Source organism: Misgurnus anguillicaudatus, chromosome 12, assembly GCF_027580225.2.
Source record: "Misgurnus anguillicaudatus chromosome 12, ASM2758022v2, whole genome shotgun sequence".
NCBI classification, from domain to species: Eukaryota; Metazoa; Chordata; class Actinopteri; order Cypriniformes; family Cobitidae; genus Misgurnus; species Misgurnus anguillicaudatus.
This window is the reverse complement of record NC_073348.2, coordinates 28,972,737-28,993,730: the sequence shown is the minus strand read 5'-3', so window position 1 is coordinate 28,993,730 and position 20,994 is coordinate 28,972,737. Positions and strand designations below refer to the sequence as shown.

Sequence of the window (20,994 nt, the reverse complement as noted above, 5' to 3'; positions counted from 1 at the left end):
TGACAATTAAAAATAACGTCCATGTATAGTTGTATTGATACACCATTGATTGTAAAATTCTTCAGGCACACCTAAAGATGTTTCTGTTTCAGATTCTAAATCATGTTTTGGAGTTATTTGTGTGACCTTTTACATCATTACCTTCATCTGGATACTGTTCTGCATGTTCAAATGTAAGACCTTCACAGCCTTTACTCTCAGTATAGCCTAAATTTGTCTTAAATGGGTTAGGGTTTGGGAAAGGCAATAGAAGATACAGTTTGTGTAGTATAAAAACTATTACGTCTACCACAAAAAATAAAAACCAGAATGTGTGTGCCTGTGGGTGCTTGCTTGCGTGTGTGTGTGTGTGTGTTTGTGTGCGTGGTGGGTGCATGCATGCATGTGTGTGTTCAGAAGTGTCCCACACGCCAAGTAAAGCTCAAAGAGAACATGTTTTATAAACAGCTTTTATGTAATCTTTTAGTTTGCGCTTTAATTTTTCTTCCTGATACAGGTAAGAGACTTCATTTTTTGTTTGCTTTGTATCTGGTTGTTCATTCATATTTAAGACATTTCGTATCTTTTACTTGATAATGTAATATGTGGTTCGATAAATGGGGTGTAATATTTGAGCATTAAGATGTCATAATTCATGTTATATTCATGTTGTACTCTATTTGAAGGGAACATTTTGTTACATTAAAATTGTATCTCAATCTCCAGGTTCAGGGGATGTTGTCCGAGCATTCAGAGGAGAAACCGCTCATCTGCCCTGCACCTTACCTCATGATAACAGTCAACAGTCGACTATAGAGTGGAAAAAAAAATAATGCATCTATTTGTCAATATAGTATTAATAATATGAATGAAACTTTATTTAAATATTGCATTTCTCGCTTCACTTTTACCAGCGAGATTTTAAATATAGAAAATGTTCAGATGAGTGACTCTGGAACTTACTTTTGTAAAAAGACAATAATAATTCCACCACCTTCAACTGATGCCTTCACAAATGTGACGCTCCATGTTGAAGGTAATTGTGCAATGCATATTTATTTTTTTGATATTTGTACACTCTCAAAAAAGGTGCAAATGTCTTCACTGGGACGGTACCTTTTGAAAAGGTCCTAATATGTAAAAATTGTTTACATATATGAGGTACCAGTATGCATCTTGTACTTTTGAGGTACCAATATGCAAATTTTAGGCACAAAAGTGTACTTTTTGAAAATGTGCCGCCCCAGTGACAACATTTGTCCCCTCTTGTACTTTTTTCTGTGAGTTGTTTTGTGACTATCACTCTTATCTAGCCAAATCACTTTCTCATTATGTGTTTTGTCTTGTTTTTCTGGAAATAATTTTTTACATCACTGCAAAATGCAAGATGTTTTTGACCCTGTCGGTAAAATCTAATGATGAAATTTGTTAAAAATTGATTTCATGTTGATTTCAGTGACCTTACTTACACTGTAAAAAAATTCCGTAGAAACTGCTGCTGGGTTGCCGGTAATTTACCGTAGATTTACATTTATGTTATTAACTGGCAAGAGTTTGTTCAAAGTTAAATGAACATTAAACATTTACAAGTCTTTGTCTTTACAGAGTAAAACTAAAAAAACAGCATCAAGCAAAACATTCTGGGAAACAAAATCTGAAGCAAAAAACAGAAAAAGGTTGATGATGATTTCTGGTTCCCAGAATGCTTTGCATGAGGCTGTTATTGTATAGTTTTATTCTGTAAAGATAAAGACTTGTTAATATTTAAAATGTATTTAACTTTGAACAAACTCTTGCCAGTAAATAACATAAATGTAAATCTACGGTAAATTACCGGCAACCCAGCTGCAATACCATTGAAATTTTTACGGACGTTTTTTTACAGTGTAGTCAAAATATATTTCAAGGTTCTATTTTTACAGAATGTTGTTTACATTATATGTGATGATTTTATGTAAATAACAGAAAAAAAAATACTGTAGCTGGGTTTTCACAGGCAGGGCTGTAGATGGTTGAGAGATGCAAGCATCTTCTTTTATTGTGGTTGGTAAACTACTAGTATACATTGATATTTTGATAATTTAAAGGGTACCGTCCCAGTGACAGCTTTTGCACGTTTATATTATACGGTGTATAATTAAATTCATGGAAAATGAAATTGAATCAGGAAAAATGCAAGTTGCTATAGGGTACGAAAATGTAAAACTTCCAGTATATCCTCTGAAAACAAGTATTGATATATCTTATGCGGTTTTTGCAATTGAAAGTGCATTTATCTTGTTTAAAGTAAACTTTCAATGGACAACAGCTTGGACAAACTACTGGTTAAGGAAATTATTTTGTGCAGCAAAGTGAAAAGTACTTAAACAAGGCCCAGTATACCTACAATGTTTGTATTAATTTTTTTACTTATATCTCTCACGGCCAGATCTTCTCCTGGAGCGTCTGAACAGCAGTAATAGCAGCTGTATTCACTTGCTCTGCTCATGGGAGAGTGTGAATCCTGAGCCGGTGAACTTTACCTGGTTAAGAAAGGGTCACGATTCTCTTCTGTCCTCTTCTGTGGGAAATAACAGTACGCTGTATCTGTGTCAACCAGCATGGGAAGAAAACGACACGTTTACCTGCCAAGCAAGCATCAACAAATCACTTTACAACAGGAGTATACAGCTGACGCCAAACACAGGTGAGAAATTCAACCTATCATTCACTTAAACCTGACGGACCAGCTACTTGCTCCTCATGAACGAAATACATGCATTCAGTGATGATAGTGATTGATTTTGTAAATTAAAAATGGTATTATCTATTTGCACAAGTATACATAGACACATTGACGATTAAAAATGAACGTCCATGTATAGCTGCATTGATACACCATTGACCATTGATTGTAAAATTCTTCAGGCACACCTAAAGATGTTTCTGTTTCAGATTCTAAATCATGTTTTGGAGTTATTCGTGTGACCTTTTACATCATCTTCATCATCTTCATCATCGTCATCTGGGTACTGTTCTGCATTTTTAAATGCAAGACCTTTATTAGTCTCAGTATAGCCTAAATTAGTCTTAAATGTTTCTCCTAACGTTTCGATGAGTGTAATAACATTCTACCTTAAAAAAAAAGGGATTCATAAACTCAGTACAGCAATTTCTTTAGCTATCCACCATTATAATTGTTCTTACAAGGCATTTACAAAGGGGCTATAGCCAGAGATTACCATTACCTGCTTACAAATGTACACATTTCTAGAAGTATGGGAAATAAGTCCCCTATGTTCCTATGCTTACTACTTCCATGCACTCTCAGAATAAAAGTATAAACATTTTCTTTCAAAAAGTATGCATTTGTGCCTATAAAGGGTGCATGCCGATACCTCAACAGTACATATCTGTATGCAAATGATACATATTAGAATATTTTGTAGGTACTGTCCTAAAGGTCATTCAAAGTGCTTTACACAGAAATGAGAAAACAAAAAAATCAAAGATACATGAATTTAAAATATCAATTAAAAGAAAATAAATGTGATTTTAATAAAAAATGTTTTAATATGTGAAAAAGAATAAAACAGGAATAAAAGTATAAAACAGACGGCGGGCTGACGACGGGCCATTGAATTGTAAGAAAATAATGCCCACCCTAAGTGGTAATGCGACAATTATTGAATTATTTGAAATTATTTTAATAATTAAAATAATTCAAAGGACCGGAGTCAATTTTTCCGATTATCCCCCGCTTATACCACGGTTACCACAAACATTGCTCTGGTGCCTATTTTTAAGACATTTGACAAGTTAGGTGTGCTGTTTACTGAAAAATAATCAACACCCATGGAATATTTCTCAGCCAATCAGAATACAGCATTCAACAGACCCGTGCCACTCAAAAAAATGATTCAAGCCCTTCTTAGAAATGACACATTAAAATTGTGTTCAATTAATTTAAAATACCTCATTAAGAGCAATAAGTATATAGATTTAATTAGTCTAACACAAAATGAATAGGTTCTATAATTTATTGATTTCTTTTTAATTGCGTTAACACAATTAGTTTGAGTTTGGGTTCTGGAAAAAGAATTTCCCAGCATGGTTTGCATGCAACTGCTTTTGGAGAATTTTTTTTTAATAAAGTGTTATTTTATGCATTTTTAGGTAAAGAGAAAGACTTAATAGTGTGTATTGTCCGTTTATCTTATTGATTTAGAAGCGTTTGTGTTATATTTTTTCAAATTGTTTGGTTACCATCCTGCAGAAGAGTGGCGCTTGTGGTTAAATTGTAGATGTAACGTACTTCTCTCAATGAGCACTAACTGTGTTAATGCCTGTCTGGAGATCAGTCTCTTCTCACATGCTCATCCAAAGTATCATATGTTATTATTATTAGCATGCTAACATGTGCTTATGCTAAATAGTATGACATAAAAACGTTTTATATAAAATAACAGAATTGAGTTATCCAGACTACACTACATTGAATTATTCAAACTATGCTAAATCAAGTTATTCAGACTACCAATGAATCTTTTTTTTTTTTGAGTGTGGTATAATGTAAAATAATGCATTACAAACATGAAACATAAGAGTGAGTAGCCTAAGCTTTGTTGTTTGCGTACACTCTCGCACTGTGTATAAAGGCACTTACATAAAACAATTGATTATATTTTTGTTTGTGTTTTAACCAACACATTTGTCTTTAGGACACTAATACATAATGCATGAGTCACATAGAGTTATTTTATGAAGCTTTTAACAACACTTTGTTTCAAAATAACAAAGAAAGCTATCTCATTTTGGGGATTCATGTCTCAGTGTTGACTATTTCGTCCTCCAGGTAACGGCGAGACCTTCTGCAATCCTTGACCATCAGCATGAATAAGAGAAGACAGGAATAAAATACACTCAGTGATATGTTTTTACACTGATTTTTCTGTGTATATATTTTCATTACTGATATTTCTGCTACTTTCTTCTTCCTTAAAGGACAAGTTCGGTATTTAAACCTAAAGCCCTGTTTTCAGATTGTTTATGATGAAATAGAACGGTTTTGACTGAAATTTCGACATATGCGGCTGCCCCGAGAATTTGTGTTTGTTGTTTCATCTCCCACCTCTACAATGGGTTTAATGGTGCACTGGAACAATCCTTCCTAAAATGCATTAAACTTTGTTTACAAAGACGCGAAACTCACCGAGTGGCCAGGGGCGCTCACCGACACGCTCACACAAAAATCGCTGCAAAAGATGCATTCCAACAGGTTTTATCGTAGTTTTTGCCAACTCCATTGACTTGTATAAGTTGTGCTGTGAGGTCCGGTATTACTCCGCGCCGGGAACCTTGTTTGTATTCTTGCAAATGGCAAAGGTCGATTATCGCCACCAACTGGGCTGGAGTGTTTATTATTCAAGCTCTCAACGGAAGAATATACACTGAAAAAAATTATTAATTGAATTTAATAAAAAAAATTTAAGGTAAGTGGTTGCAATCAATTTATTTAAGCTACATTTAAACAAAAGTTTTATATTTTATTTTACGTTACTAATCTTTTTTGTTTAAATGTAGCTTAAATAAATTGATTGCAACCACTTACCTTAAAAAAATTGATTAAATGCAATGAATCATTTTTTCAGTGCACGGGTGTGAGGCGTTTGGAAAAATAGCTCCACAAGTTTACAACGAATGGTAAAACACCTGTTGGAAAGCACCTTTTGCAGCGATTTTTGTGTGAGCATATCAGTGAACACCCCTGACCACTCGGTGAGTTTCACGTCTTTGTAAACGAAAGTTGATTGCATTTTAGGAAGGATTGTTCCAGTGCACCTTATCCATTGAGGTTGGGGCTGATACAACAAACACCCGCAAATTCTCAGGGCAGCCACATATGTCGAAATTTCAGTCAAAACCATTCTATTTCATCATAAACCATCTGAAAACAGGGCTTTAAGTGTAAAATACCGAACTTGTCCTTAAATGCAATTCAGTTCAAAGGTCACAAGTGGTGCAGTTAAGTAGTACTATAGTCATGTTATACCACCGTGTTATGGTTTGCATAGGTGCTATATTGCACTTAAAGTTGTTTCCTTATGATTACGCGCCAGTGAACCATTTTTTAACACAATTTTTTGTGTGTAACCATAAACTTGTAAATGAACAAAGATTTAGATTAAGATGTATACTTGTGTTTAGACTCTTGATCACGAATGTATGTAATTTACAAAGCTTTATTTGTAGAAACCCTTGTTTTAAATAAACATGAGCTAAATGTGTCACACGGCTTGGTTGTCTATAAATGGTTTCCACGTATGATGTCCTGCCACGCAGGCTGATTCATTAAGATCCTGTAATGGTGGTAGTTTGGTGTCAGAGCTGATTGTGAAATGTTGCGGTCTCCTTTTCCAGTATCTTATATCATATTGTGCATGTCTTTACATGGAAAGCAGAACTAGTCGAAAAGGAAACTACACTATATAAACATCAAACATAAACTTCTTATTCCAAGTTTTTTTTTAATGAATTTATAAAATAGTCTACTTCCTCTTTAGGCGAGTTGCAGAAGTCAATCCACATCAATTTAGACAACAGCTCATGAGACTTAACTTGAGATTAAGTTCTATTAAAAGAAACTAATCTGTAACCACATCTTCTTTGTGTATTTAGCTTGTATATGTCAACAAAAACAATGACAGCAATCTGCATTTGGATATATTTAATCCATGTCAAAGTTTATCTTTAGTGGTTTACTCAATGGACTCAATGATTGGTGTTTATAGTGGTAAAGTTAAAGGTGACTATATGGAGAGGAAGTTGCCATGCAGGGTTTGTGTGTGGATGTGCGTGCGTGTGTTCAGAAGTGTCTCACATGACGAGCACAGCTCAAAGAGGACATGTTTTATAAACAGCTTTTAAGTAATCTTTTAGTTTGCGCTTTAATTTTTCTTCCTGATACAGGTAGGAGACTTTATTTGTTTGTTTGCTTTGGATCTGTTGTCGTTCATTCATATTTAAGACATTTCGTATCTTTCACTTGTTGCCACTGATAGTGTAATATGGAGCGATCAATGGGGTGTTATATTTGACCAAAAAGATGTCATCATTCTTGTTATTCACATGCTGTACTCTATTTGAAGGGAACATTTTGTTACATTAAAATTGAATCTCAATCTCCAGGTTCAGGGGATGTTGTCCGAGCATTCAGAGGAGAAACCGCTCATCTGCCCTGTGTCTTACCTCATGATAACAGTCAACAGTCAAATATAGAGTGGAAAAAGAATAGTGCATCTATTTGTAAATATAAACATAATAATAAAACTTCACCTGGAAGTTGCATTTCCCGCTTCACTTTTAACATTGAGAATTTTAGTTTAAATATAGAAAATGTTGAAATGAGTGACTCTGGGAATTACAGTTGTATAAAGACAATAATTATTCCACCACCAACATATGATGTCTTCACAAATGTGACGCTCCATGTTGAAGGTAAATATGCAATTCATATTTGTTTATTTATTTGATATTTGTACACTCTCAGAAAAGGTGCAAAAGTTGTCACTGGGACTGTACCTTTTAAAAGGTCCTAATATGTACCATTTTCATACAGATATGAGTTACCAGTATGCACCGTGTACTTTTAAGGTTGCAATATGCACCTTTAAGGCACAAAAGTGTACTTTTTGAACATGTGCCGCCCAAGTGACAACTTTTGTACCTTTTTTTCTGAGAGTGTATGCTTGTTGTGGGTCCATCACTCTTATCCAGCCAAGTCACTTTCTCATTATGTGTTTGTCTTGTTATTCTGGAAAATAATATTTTCACTGCAAAATGTTTGTGACCCTGTCTGTTTGGCTCATAATCTCATGATGAGATTTGGAGCATTAAAGTTTGATTTCAGTCTTTGACATGACCGTACTAATATTAAAGATGTCAGTTATATATTTACTCAATGTTATTTGCATTATATATGATGGTTTTATGTTAAAAACAGTAAAAAATACTATAGATGGGTTTTCACAGGCAGGGTTGCAGATGGTTGAGAGACGCAAGCATTTTATTTGATTGTGGTGATAAATTACTAGTTAACTTGTTATTGTTTATTTACACAGTTTATTTTTTTGTGTGTGTTTTTTGTCTGTACATAAATTCTGATGTATGCAAATTTTTCGCTGTACCCAATCACTGAGCACCCAACATTAACTACATTCTCAGACATAATGGTTCAAAAGCTGTCATTGGGGTGATACCCTATCCAAAGTGCATTTTTGTACCTAAAGGGTCCATTTTGGTACATATTGGTACCTCAAATGTACAAATCTGTACCCAAATGCTACATAGTTCAATCTTTTGAAAGGTTCCATCCCAATGACAGCTTTTGTACGTTTATATTATACAGTGTATAATTTATTGAAAATGAAATTGAATCAGAAAAAATGCAAGTTGCTATAGGGTACGAAAATGTAAAAGCTCCGGTATATCCTCCGAAAACCAGTATCAAGTGCTCGAATTGAATCAGGTCTTATGGGGGGTCCCCACCATGCAACATGACATGGCAAAAATATACACAAAAAATAATGCTCCAACATCACATTTTGTAAACTGTTGTTTTTTATTAAAAAACTACACAGATGCAGATGTCATCAGTTAATGTACACTATACTTTGATTCATGGCTGCAGGATCGAAAAAAAATTGACCGCTGATGTTTTCATATGAGATTTAAATAGGATTTAAAAGCGACCGCGAATTTGTTTACCAGATTTTTTAAGGTTGACTGGGCAGAAATTTTAAAAGGAGTGATGCCACTGACAATAATTATGAAATTATTAAAGAAAAAGTAAACCTAAATGCATCCAATTTATGTTGATGGATTTATGTGGTATTTTATGCTATTTTTTAAAGTTAAAATGAAAGGCAGGATAAACATTCGTTAAATTGTTTAGCATAACATTTTAAAGCCACAATGTTCAGAACATCACACAAAAAATTAATAAAGCAGCATTTTTGATAACTAAACCTAAAAAAAAACAAATGTGATCCTGCCTGGGAAGTCCCGGCTAAGTTCAGCAATCTTATTTAATTTTGAGATTTAGCGTGTCAAAGTATTTATGATAAACCGACAAATGACACAATTTGTGATTGTTGCTGTAAATTATAAAAACTAAACTTTATATACAATTCCTTAAACGTTAATTTATAACAAGAAAATACTGAAATTAATGATTTTATAGACACTACGCATTATTATTTTGCACAGAAATACCTGCTTGATCACTTTGACTGTGATCATCTATTTGAGTTTGTCAGCATAATCTGTACTAAAATAAAAATATCTAACCTATGTATAATTTTGACATTTTATAGGGGGTCCCTAATGCCTTATGGGGTTCCCCGTTTCCCCCATCCCCCCCCCCCCTCAATTCGAGCACTGCCAGTATTGATATATCTTATGTGGCTCTTGCAATTGGAAGTGCATTCATTTTGTTTAACGTAAACTTTCAATGTAAGCAGCTAGGTCAAACTATTGTTTAAGGAAATTATTTTGTGCAGCAAATGTTTCTTTTTGCTTTCAAAGTACTTATACAAGGCCCACTATACCTAAACTGATGTTTGTATTAATCTCTTTAACTTATATCTGTTCACTGCCAGATCTTTCCCTGGAGCGTCTGAAGAGCAATAGCAGCTGTATTCATTTGCTCTGCTCATGGGAGAGTGTGAATCCTGAGCCGGTGAACTTCACCTGGTTTAGAAAGGGTCACGATTCTCTTCTGTTCTCTTCTGTGGGAAATAACAGTACGCTGTATCTGTGTCAACCAGCATGGGAAGAAAACGACACGTTTACCTGCCAAGCAAGCATCAACCAAAAACATTACAACAGGAGTATAGAGCTGAACCCAAGCACAGGTGAGACACTTAAACTACCGTTCATTTAAACCAGCGCAAAACATGGTGAACCATTCAGTCATTGTAAATATTACTTTGAGAACTCATTTAAAGACATCTACACTGTTTATAAGTTGACCTCAATAATAGTTTTCAAACCGCCACCACACTGTTTAGCAAAGGAAACCACAGGACCTTTTGCCTAATTTAAAACAAACAATTTGTGACAAATATTTTACACACAGACTAAAATCATGCAACATAAGCATACTAATACATACCTCTGTTTAAAATAGGTATGTTGCTAAAATTTTCAAAATGGTTAAATGCTAAAAGTAGTTGATCAGATAGAAAGAGCTTGAAAAAAGCTTTTAAATGAGACCAAGATCATATTATGGGTTCAAGAATAACAAAATACTGGTAATTTGAAACTCGAAAATCGTCACTTTATTTGGTCCCATGTTTTCCATTAAAATTCAAGAAAACGTGTGACCGAATCATGAAAAAATAAAGTTTTTTGATATTACTTTTTAAATTTTTAAGATATTGACCTGAATCTTTCAGGATAAGCTGTTTGATATATCCTCTACATATTCTACTTGTGAAAAGTCAGATATATAATAAAACAAACCACTAATTACACCAAATAACACTCTTTATTCAGTCTATATATACAGACAGCTACTACATGGCTATACGGCTGCTTCCCATTCTTTACCATTCAAGCAGACTTTGGTAGAGGTAAAACCACCTGTGGTAGTCGGTCAAATTTATTAAAATTTCGTTCACTTGTAGTTTAGCAATTAAACTAAATGTCTTTACAATTTCAAGAATGTCTTTACTCAACTTCAGCAAAAACAACGACGATTTTACAAACAACCGACTTTGGCGAGCTCGCACGGCCAGTGGTTAAACATGAAAGGTTGTGACTGAAAACGAGAAGGTACCTATGCTTCTTCCGGTGGTGTTAACAATAAAAACTCAGAAATTTCGCCATCAACAAACCAACAGAAGCATTATTTTCAACAACACCGCGCGCCGCCTGAGAAAATCTTGAGTTTCGCTGAGTGGAACCAAAAAGTCAGCCGCGACAGCGGAGTTAGCAACATACCTATTTAAAACTCTACTAATATTATTGTTAAAGTAGACTTTATTTTGTATGTTTACCTTCATTCAAGGGATATTACCAACACAAAACAACTTACAGTAAGTTGAGGTCACTGCACTCTAAAAGAAATTTTGGATTATTTTAACCCATGGTTGGTTTAAATATTTGACTAAACTAATCACTGTAAATAAACCTATGCTAGATTCTTGTTACCCAACCATGGGTTAAAACACCCCAGCATTTCGGTTGAAACAACCAAGCATAGGGTTGTGTGTGTGTGTGTGTGTGTGTGTGTGTGTGTGTGTACCTGGTAATTATCACGTTGTGGGCACCAATTGTCACCATAAAGATAGGAATACCAGTATTTTTGTGACCTTGTGGGGACATTTTGATGTCCCCATGAGGAAACAAGCTTATAAATCAAACAAAATTATGTTTATTGAAAATGTGAAGTAGGAGAGGGGTTTCTGTGATGGTTGGGGTTAGGGAATGGGGTAGGTAAGGGGAATAGAATATACAGTTTGTACAATATAAAATGCATTACGTCTATGGAATGTCCCCACAAAACATGGAAACCAGAATGTGTGTGTGTGTGTGTGTGTGTGTGTGTGTGTGTGTGTGTGTGTGTGTGTGTGTGTGTGTGTGTGTGTGTGTGTGTGTGTGTGTGTGTGTGTGCACTAAAAAAATCCTGGGTTATTTTTAACCCAGCATACGGTCAAAAACCGACGAGCCCAGCCGTTGGGTTAAAACAACCCAGCATTTTTTTATTGCATATGAACACACACACACATACATATATATATATATATATATATATATATATATATATATATATATAACAACATAAATGATTAATATAATCCAAACTAAAAACAATAACATGAAGATAGCCAGAGAAAAAAACATATGTGGTGCAGATTACTTGCAGGTAATATTAGAAGCCCTTAAAGCTTTTTTATTTTTGCATTTGTTTACTACATTACAATATTGCTTAAATTTGTTGATTAAATGGAAGAAATTGGGTTTACCACAAGACCATTTCATTTTGTGTACATGAAACTTCCCCATACCCCATCAAGATCAGTAATTTAATAACATGCTTTGTCCTTTTCTATTTCCCAATCTTTAAAATAAATCATTATATCCGACCCATCCAATTTAACAGCTTTATTAAGTTTTCTTGTAATAAAATGTTCAATATCAACCCAAAATATCTTGGTATAAATGCAATGATAAAATAAATGATTTTTTTTCTTTTTCATTATTACAGAATTCACATGAATAGTCAATATTTAATTTAAACCTTTCTAATACATGTTTTACTGGACCCAGCATTTTGGGTTGAGACAGAGCGCAGCGCGTCATAACCTGAAAACCACGCCCACCGGGGAAAACAATCCATCCGTCTCCATTGACTTTGTATTGCGAGAAGCTGCCTCCTTGTCATTTCTGGCTTATAACAAAAACAGAATAATGCCTAAAAACTGCTGTGTGACAGTGTGTACAGCTAACAAGCAAAAAAAAAACAGAAATAAGTTTTTATAAGCTGTCGACCCCCCAAAAAACGAGCGTTTAAAGACACAAAAGTGGAAACAGGCAACTTTTCATATTACTACTGCGCCCACTGGGGGGAAACGTAGTCGGCAATCCACTTTTTAGGCTGGGTTTTACTGCTCCACAGCTTATAAAAACGTATTTCTGTGTTTTGGGCTTGTTAGTTGTACACCTTGTCACACGGCAGCTTTTAGGCATTATTCTGTTTTTGTTATATAAGCCAAAATGACAAGGAGGCGGCCTCTCGCAAAAAGTGGGCGTGGTTTTCAAATTAGCATGCCTGCGCTCTGTCTCTAGCCTAGTTAGTTAGGGATAAACAGAATCCTGGTTTAAACCTTAAAGTGTGCTGTTTTGATTGTTTTGTCTTTGTTCAATATTCATTTGATTCTTGTGTGTGATCTGATTGATATTCATTTTCTGTTGAAATCAATAGAAATACAGAATATGTGGCCGTTGATAATAGGGTGTAGTGCTGCTGCAGGTGTCATCGCCAGTCTGATCTTCACTGCCATCATTTGCAAATGTAAGTGTATAAAGAGTTACAGTACAGAGTGTTTCACACAGAAAATATTTGGCTCCACCAGAAGAAATATGTAATTCCTTTAAAAGATTTGGTAATACAATAAATAAAAAAACAAGATACAGAGAGTGTTGCTTCATTGATATGTTGCACAATAAGAAACAGTACAACAAAAGAAGGCGAGAATTTGCCGGAAACAGTGACTATTTGCCACCTCTCTTTTTAAAATCTATAGGCTGTATCTTTAACACACCAGCTTCCTTCCTTACACCTTTTTCTGTAGGCTACTAACTGCATCAAAATAATAAAGAAATAGTTACCTAAAAATTTAAATTCTGTCAATAATTTCACAAACGTCAACGACCACTTTCTCAAGTTTTGCAGAACTGTCTTAGTTATCTGTCTCAGTGACTAAACCTGACAAGATTTAACTCGACTATAAAGACTTGAATACCTTTAAATACTAAAATCCATTTCATTATTTTAAAAGATCCAAACATGTAATACTCATTTCAACCTATGGTGGCCGCCATTGCGTTCTGCATAAAATGCATACTGTACTGTTTATGTTTTGTTCTTAATACGCCCCAAAAAAGCTTATCTAAAATGGCTGGTGGTAGAAAGCGGAGATCCTTGCAAAAACTGTCTTTCATCATTAAAAAAAAAACATATTGTCCCAGTAAAAAAGGATCTTCACATTGCCAAAACTCACTATTTGTAATGACACGCAGGTGTCAAGATCACATACCGCCACCTACTGTCTGCACCCTTACGAAAATTAACCATGTTTTTTTTTTGTGGTAAAAGTGTTTTTTTTTTTTTGTATTGATTACTATCAGCAAAACCATGGTTTTACTAGAGTAGCATGGTGCAACTATGGTTTTTGAAAACCATGGTTGTCAAAACCATGGTTATTTTGTGGTAACCATGGTTTTACAACAGTAACCATGTTTTTTTTAACTGTAGTAAAACCATGGTTAATTTCGTAAGGGCATTTATAACTCTAATCTTCTGTTTGACATAATTCTACAATGTGCCAATGTAAGAATTAATTACCATGTTTACTTTGCTTGTAGCGTTAATAAAAATTTTGTTTGCAAACTTTTTATGTCATGTATTACAATGTAAGCGAAATGGCAGCCTTCAAATTAAAGATTGTTTTAAAGTTTATTAAAGCCATGACCTTTGTACCGTTTCTAATTTCAAATTCATATAGACAAAAAGGCCTGTGTTAATCTATTAAATGGGACATATTATGAAAATCTGACTTTTTCCATGTTAAAGTGCTATAATTGTGTCCCCAGTGCTTTTATCAACCTAGAAAATATGAAAAAGATAGTAACTTAGTTTTGGTAAACCATTCTCTGCAAGCACATGAAAAAATAGGTCATTGAAATTTGGCTCCACCTGTGATGTCAGAAGGGGATAATACTTAATACTTAATCTGCACTGCACTGCACTGTCCAACCACAGGACTGTCATTATGTGTAGCCTACATTATTTGTAAATTTTTGCTCACACCTACACAGTGGCAATTTTAACATGATATAATAAATTATCTTAATGGTAATGTCCATTTTAAGACATACGTGTGTTTATAGTCATTCTGTACAACAGTGTAATGGTTAATAAGAAATCATCACAATTCATTATAATATTATATTTAATACATCAAAATAACTATACTGACAAAAGCATTTTAATGGAAATTAAAGCTAGCATGCATTTATAAAGTAAGAATAGGCCTCTGTTTTTATTTATTTAATGGATCTCATGCAACTCCACTAGATGGCGCCAGAAAGCAAACATTTTCTACATTCACAGTACTACAACTATAACTATTGTTATGTTATCCTTAAAGCCACACCTACTGTATCATTACAATGTCTTACACTGTTTGCAGTTTTAATGTCCATTTTTTCAGATTTTACCATAGTGATAATAATTATAGTAGAGCAACTATGACAGACAGGTTCCCATTGCACAAAGCTTATAACTTAAAAGATAACCATTGCATTCATTTAACCTGACTGAGTTGTCTCTGTCATCACCCTGACTTTAATTGGATCCCTGTTTGATTTTACAGGCAGGAAGAGACGAGACTCAAGTGGATCTTTTATATTCACCAATAAAGTCTATGAGAACTTTAGTTTTGCCATGGCCCGCCAGACATCACCGCCTGCTGCTACACCACAGACAGAAGACTGCATTTATGAGAATTGATCTATTGATGCATATCCATTGCCCTAACCCCAATCATTGCCTAAACAGTGTATTAAATGGAGCGATTCTTAATGTTTTTGCTAACACAGATAAGACCGGGGCTAGTTGTCACACTTAAACTCCAGTAAAGATCAGAAGGTAAATTTATTTTTGAAAACCATTGACTTTATAGTGACTTAGGCCCAGTCTTTCCTGTTCGTGCATTGTTTGTGTTTTCCCACAGCATATTAGCATCACTCTTTGCACTTTTTGTCATGTGACCTATTTTGGCACTGTATTTGAACTATCTGCATTGAAATGTTGTATATATACATATGTAAAATAATAATAATATAATAAATCTAATACAATAAAACTATTTTGTGCGAGTCTTGCAAGCAGTCAGTTTTGTCAACCGTACTGTTCTTATGACTGCTCTCCTGAACTTTATGGTTGAATGTACAATTGTCATTAGAAGATCATCATCATTTTACCAAATAATCATTTTAAAATAAAAAAATTTCCATGCATGCCATTTATATAAACACACAACATGAATATATTTTGAGCCTTTGTACATGGTGCGTAGCTGTGAAACAAAATTCCCCACTACAGCCCACTCAGTTTTTGCGGTTAACAAACACATATGAAGGAAACTGTCTTTTTTGCATCATTTTTTTTTACACATCATGCAGATGTGTCAGTTGCAGAGTTGTATATCACACGCAAATATATAAGTATAACAAAAATTATTATTTTTGAGACTATTTTAAATAGGAAAAATCAGACGTGATGGTTGAAATAAGTAAAGAAGCAATTAAGTAGCAAAGCAAATAAAAAGAAAAGGAAAATTAATAAAATGTAAACACTCATTTGGCAATCCAGAGTCCTTTTTATGAGTTTAAACTTTTGGGTGTATGTACAGTAAACGCCTCCCATGGTGCTAAATAGCACTAAAAGTGGTTCTTGGCTGGTAATCATAGAGGAACCATTTTAAGTGCCACATAGCATCGATAAAGTACCTGTGTAGCACCGATGTAGAACCATATTGTGCTATGTAGAACCATATGTGGTGCTATATGACCCCCGTATGGTTCTTCATAGGTGCTATATATGCATAGCACTAAAATGGTTCCATATGATTACGAGCCAAGAACCACTTTTAGTGCTATTTAGCACCGTTTGTTTTTAGAGTGTACCTCAACCCTCTCCTGATGGTTAAAATTGGGTATTTGTTTGATAACTGTGCACTACTTATTTGTTGGTTGATTGTGGTTTAGGTAAGTTCATGTTTGATCAAAAAATCAGCTTTTAGTCACTGTAACAAAAATAAAAATATTCACTGATTGTATAATGTGTTAACAACAAAACCAAGGAATTAGGCAAAATCTTAATCAGCTGATTCAAGTTGTTGCTATATGTAACACAACTTAAAGAGGAAATCAGTCTCACGGCTCAGTTTCACACCCATGAAACACTTTCTGTAAAACACAGTTAGACAGCAGTCACGCTGTGTGCTTTCCCTGGATAGAGGGATGGTGAGTTTGTTATTCTTATCAACCTATTGAGCAACTATCACAAAACTATATGAATGTGGTGTTCTTGAATGCTTAATTTTGTTTGTGTTGTTGCATAGACATCTGCGTATCGCTGTACGACAACTATTCATGTTACTGATCAAGTGTTTAGATTAATATTTCTTTACTTTAAACATATATCAGTAATATATTTCACCTCATCACTTAATAGGATCATGAGGTTTATGCAAATGATTTAATGCATCAAAAATCTTTGCAGTGTTTTTCTCTGGCGTGTTGTGGGTGGATGCTTCTGTGGTCGATTTTTGGTAATACAATTTTTTTCTATCGTATTGAAATTGATATAAAATTGTGTATTATCTATTTCACATAGATATGATGTATCATAGAACTTAAATTAATAAAGCTTGTTAAATTGATCAGAGATATATTACTTATAATTACTTATTTATTACTTATAAATTATTAATAATTCAAAACAAGATACTTTCAAACTGGATGTTTGAAAGATGTTCAAAGCTTTCCTATATAATGTCCACGTCAGAAAACAAGATATTGTACAGAAAGCTCAAAAAGAAGCCAAATGTATCATGCATGGCTTTAAATGGGACATAATGTATTTTTCTGTTCTGTCTTTTGCAGCTTTTATCAATGTAATGCACTCAACAGTACACCCCACTACAACTCTTTACTACCATCAAGGAGATTCTTCCAATATCAGCTGCAACTACTTGTCATCAAATAATGCTGATATCATTACAGTGAGACTTCAAAAAAATACAAATGTATTGTGTTCATACATGCGTGTGAAGTCATGGATTAATCAATCATGTGCTGATCATATTAGATTCATTTGGATTCCAGAGACTAATAAAATATTATTTGAGCTGTCAAATCTTCAGATAAATGATACTGGTGCATACAGCTGCACTGTCAAGAGACTGACACCACCACCTGAAGTGATTCTTTGGGAAGAAATAACAATAGTTAATGTTATTGGTAAGTCAGTTGCAGCCTTAAATTAATGCAACATGCACATATGTTATTTTATTTTTTCCATAAGTTATAATTTAGTTTTATATCAGCAAAACGTATTGCAAAATATTAATATACATAATTTTCTATACATCTTTCCTCTTTAGTGTCTCCTGTATTGTTTATGTCCTGTGTGGAGACGTCTAATGGATCACTCATGATTGTCTGTAGCTCTGAAGGATTTTACCCCGCTGCTCTTCATCAGCTGTGGATGAGAGATGGAGAAATCATCATTAACTCAAACAACAACGAGATTTACAGCACAAATACAGATGGATCTTTTACACACAAATCTTACCTGGAGTTGCCATCGCAAATGTTTAATGAAACAATCTTCACCTGCTGGATAAACCACTCGTCCTTAAATGAACCGATCATGGCAAATTTATCCAGCACTGTCTGTTATGAAACAAGCGGTAAGTTTAGCTCATTGGTCTCCAACATGGTGCCCACGGGCACCAGGTTGCCCGCACGGAGTCTGTGAGTCGCCCGCCATAGCCTCAATTTTAATATTTATTTATTACATTTTATTATATTAGCCTAGCTATTTTTTTTGTGTATATTAACATCTTAAACAATGATAAAACATATCAACAAGTAAAATTTTTGAGTAGACTATATCAAAAAGTAGTTTTATCCATTGTGGTAGCCCTGCCTTGTTCACAAAATGGTTGTTAAGTTATTTCATATCAATGTGTTTTATATATTTATTAGTCAAATAGATATTGTTAATAACATTTAAATTATTAAAAAGGTTTCTAACAGGCCTTTGCTGTCTCCTGTCCAATACTTGTCTTTTGTAGATCTGGCTTTGACTATGAATGTGTGGTTTGTCGTCTCTGCTGTGCTGGTTGTATTTGTGGTTATTACAGTTATCGCGGTCACATGTAAATGTTACAGTAAGTTTCAAACATAACTTTGATGTTTTTAATTGTACAGTAAATGAACAGGCCTGTAAAACATTTTCCAAAGTCTGTGGGTGATGTGGGTTAATAATTACATCTACAAAATAAATAATATATGACCTCAGTAGAAACAATGAGTCACAAATCTCCCACACTTTTTAGTATCAGTTCCTGTTTGTTTTGTTTTGTTTTGTAAACCTTAATGAACCTGATTGACTATAATATTGTCAACAAAAGTATAACCTATATAACATTTGAATAGGATTAATGATCTGAATGATATCTTACTGTATATTTTTTTAGGAAGAGCAAAGCCTCGGTCAGCTGTAGACGTTGGTGTCACACCTGAACCTGTTTTCCAGGATAACATGCAGTCTTTTGTATTATATTCATCATTGGGTGATCACCATCCAGTACCATGCAGCCGTAGCCCGAGTGGAGTCTCGTCACCTTTAAATGCTGACTAAAGACATTTTAAAATGACAGGTCACCAAAGACTTCACTACCCTGAAAGCCTACCAACTTATTTAATGTATAGATATATAATTTACATTTACAATTTTGATTTTTCTTTAAAAGTTGACTTGTTACTGTTACAAAAAACAAATAAAATTCCTTCTGTCACGTGGCATTTGGAGTATTATTATTGACATAAATACCATAAACTTCATGTTTTCAGGAAGTTTGTGACTAGCTACATGCAACTGTAACCTCAGTGTACAACTAAGCATGTGACCTGTTCGCTTAGTTGTCATTTTAAGATATTCATTTCCTATTTCACGTGCACGGTTTTAACAAGTTTTTTTTTAAATGCGACCTACATGAGCGTCTAGTTCACCTGCTTCAACATGTCTTCACAACTTCCCACACTGTGTGGTTAAAGTAGGCAGACCGCATTGCTTCTTCATTTTACCCAATTAGAAGATGGTTCTCTTAAAAGAGGTCTCGGCATAAACAATTGCTAGAAAATGACATCTGCAAGCCATCCAAATTTACATACAACTCTCACTAAAGTAAAACTGTGCTTTACAACACAAAGCATGGTAGTCTCATCCAATCCATTTTTGTCTCAAATGTCACCTAAACATTAACAGCATTTTGTTTGTTTTTTATTAAGAAAATAAAGATCCTACGAGATGTAGCACCACTTTCCTCGCTGCATTTTTGTACCCACCAAAACATAACAGAAATGCAACCAATATGAGATGAAATGCAAAGAATGAAGCAAACATTTCTGACACTACTGCATTGTTTTATATGTTTAATAATTTAATGTGAGCACTTTTATATTTCAACATACTGCCATTGTACTAAAATCTACCAACTGCAGAGACATTTAGCCTACTTTTGCAGGTTTTACCTTTCAGACCTACATTAAGCCTCCATGTCATTCTGACACATCTTTACTTCCTCTCACACGATGTGGTTAAAATACCTAAACCTTCAATGCTTTAGCTACACATCACAAAATGAAGCTTTGATGTCTTTGCTATGAAAGAAACATTTAGTATAGCCTGTCAACGGCATCTTGAAGACTCTAAAATGCAGACTGAGGTGTTGTATTTATCATTCACTTTCATTCAGCAACATCCTTGTTAGTGTCATCAGTACTGACACAGTGACTCACTGTGCATGTAAATTTAACCAAGTAAACAAGACTGTACAACTCATTTACAGTATGATGAATGTGGCTTTTAAATATAAAAATGACTTTATTAGTGCTTCTGTCTCCTGAAAAATCACAATGTGTTCAGTTGGCTTCTTCATTGGGTGGTGTGAAATAAAGGATTAAAGGATAACAGCCCTTGATTTAGTCTTCATTTTAAGTTAAGTTTTAACCAGGACCTCTCTGAAATAGGCTAAATCTGTTCGCAATTTAACAAATTGACATGAAGTGTCAGATTACTGAACATCTCTAGCCTATAAATCATCATCCTATAGATACCAGAGAATGTCATTGTATTAAACAGAAAGTATCATTTCTACATAATATTGTACCACTGTGTGAATGTTGTATAGTGTTTCTAAAACTTCAAAACCACATTTGCTCATCTGACCTGATGACACTTGGGCTGCATTCAGCCCAGACAAAACATTGCACAACGTTTTTATATAGAAACGATGGTGCGTTGAACACCCTGTACTGATGACGCACAAGTTGCAACTGTGGCAGCTGAGGTCATTCTTTGTGTTGTTTCTGAAGAATTTTCGGAGCCTGATGAAATCGTTATAAATACATGTTTAATACCCTAAAATACATTTGATACAGTCACTGCCCTTG

The 20,994-nt window shown here is 34.3% G+C and overlaps 2 protein-coding genes across 3 annotated transcripts; both read left to right on the top strand.

Moving 5' to 3' along the window:
* Positions 1-374: 374 nt before the first annotated feature.
* LOC141369073 (hemicentin-1-like) lies at positions 375-15,611 on the top strand. 2 transcript variants are annotated; one of them, XM_073874299.1, is made up of 5 exons: positions 375-496; positions 706-1,015; positions 9,618-9,872; positions 12,947-13,036; positions 15,120-15,611. In XM_073874299.1, the coding sequence occupies exons 2-5, from the start codon at positions 844-846 to the stop codon at positions 15,254-15,256; spliced, it is 654 nt and encodes a 217-aa protein (XP_073730400.1). In that variant the 5' UTR covers positions 375-496; positions 706-843; the 3' UTR covers positions 15,257-15,611. The 2 variants fall into 2 exon arrangements, with proteins under 2 accessions (XP_073730400.1, XP_073730399.1); XM_073874298.1 differs by lacking the exons at positions 375-496; positions 706-1,015 and adding exons at positions 6,811-6,927; positions 7,147-7,455.
* Positions 15,612-16,621: 1,010 nt separating this feature from the next.
* LOC141369201 (uncharacterized) lies at positions 16,622-19,724 on the top strand. Its single transcript, XM_073874747.1, has 6 exons — positions 16,622-16,773; positions 17,033-17,081; positions 17,416-17,772; positions 17,916-18,224; positions 18,612-18,707; positions 19,017-19,724. Exons 1-6 carry the CDS (start codon positions 16,771-16,773, stop codon positions 19,178-19,180), a joined length of 978 nt encoding a protein of 325 aa, XP_073730848.1. The 5' UTR covers positions 16,622-16,770; the 3' UTR covers positions 19,181-19,724.
* Positions 19,725-20,994: the final 1,270 nt, after the last annotated feature.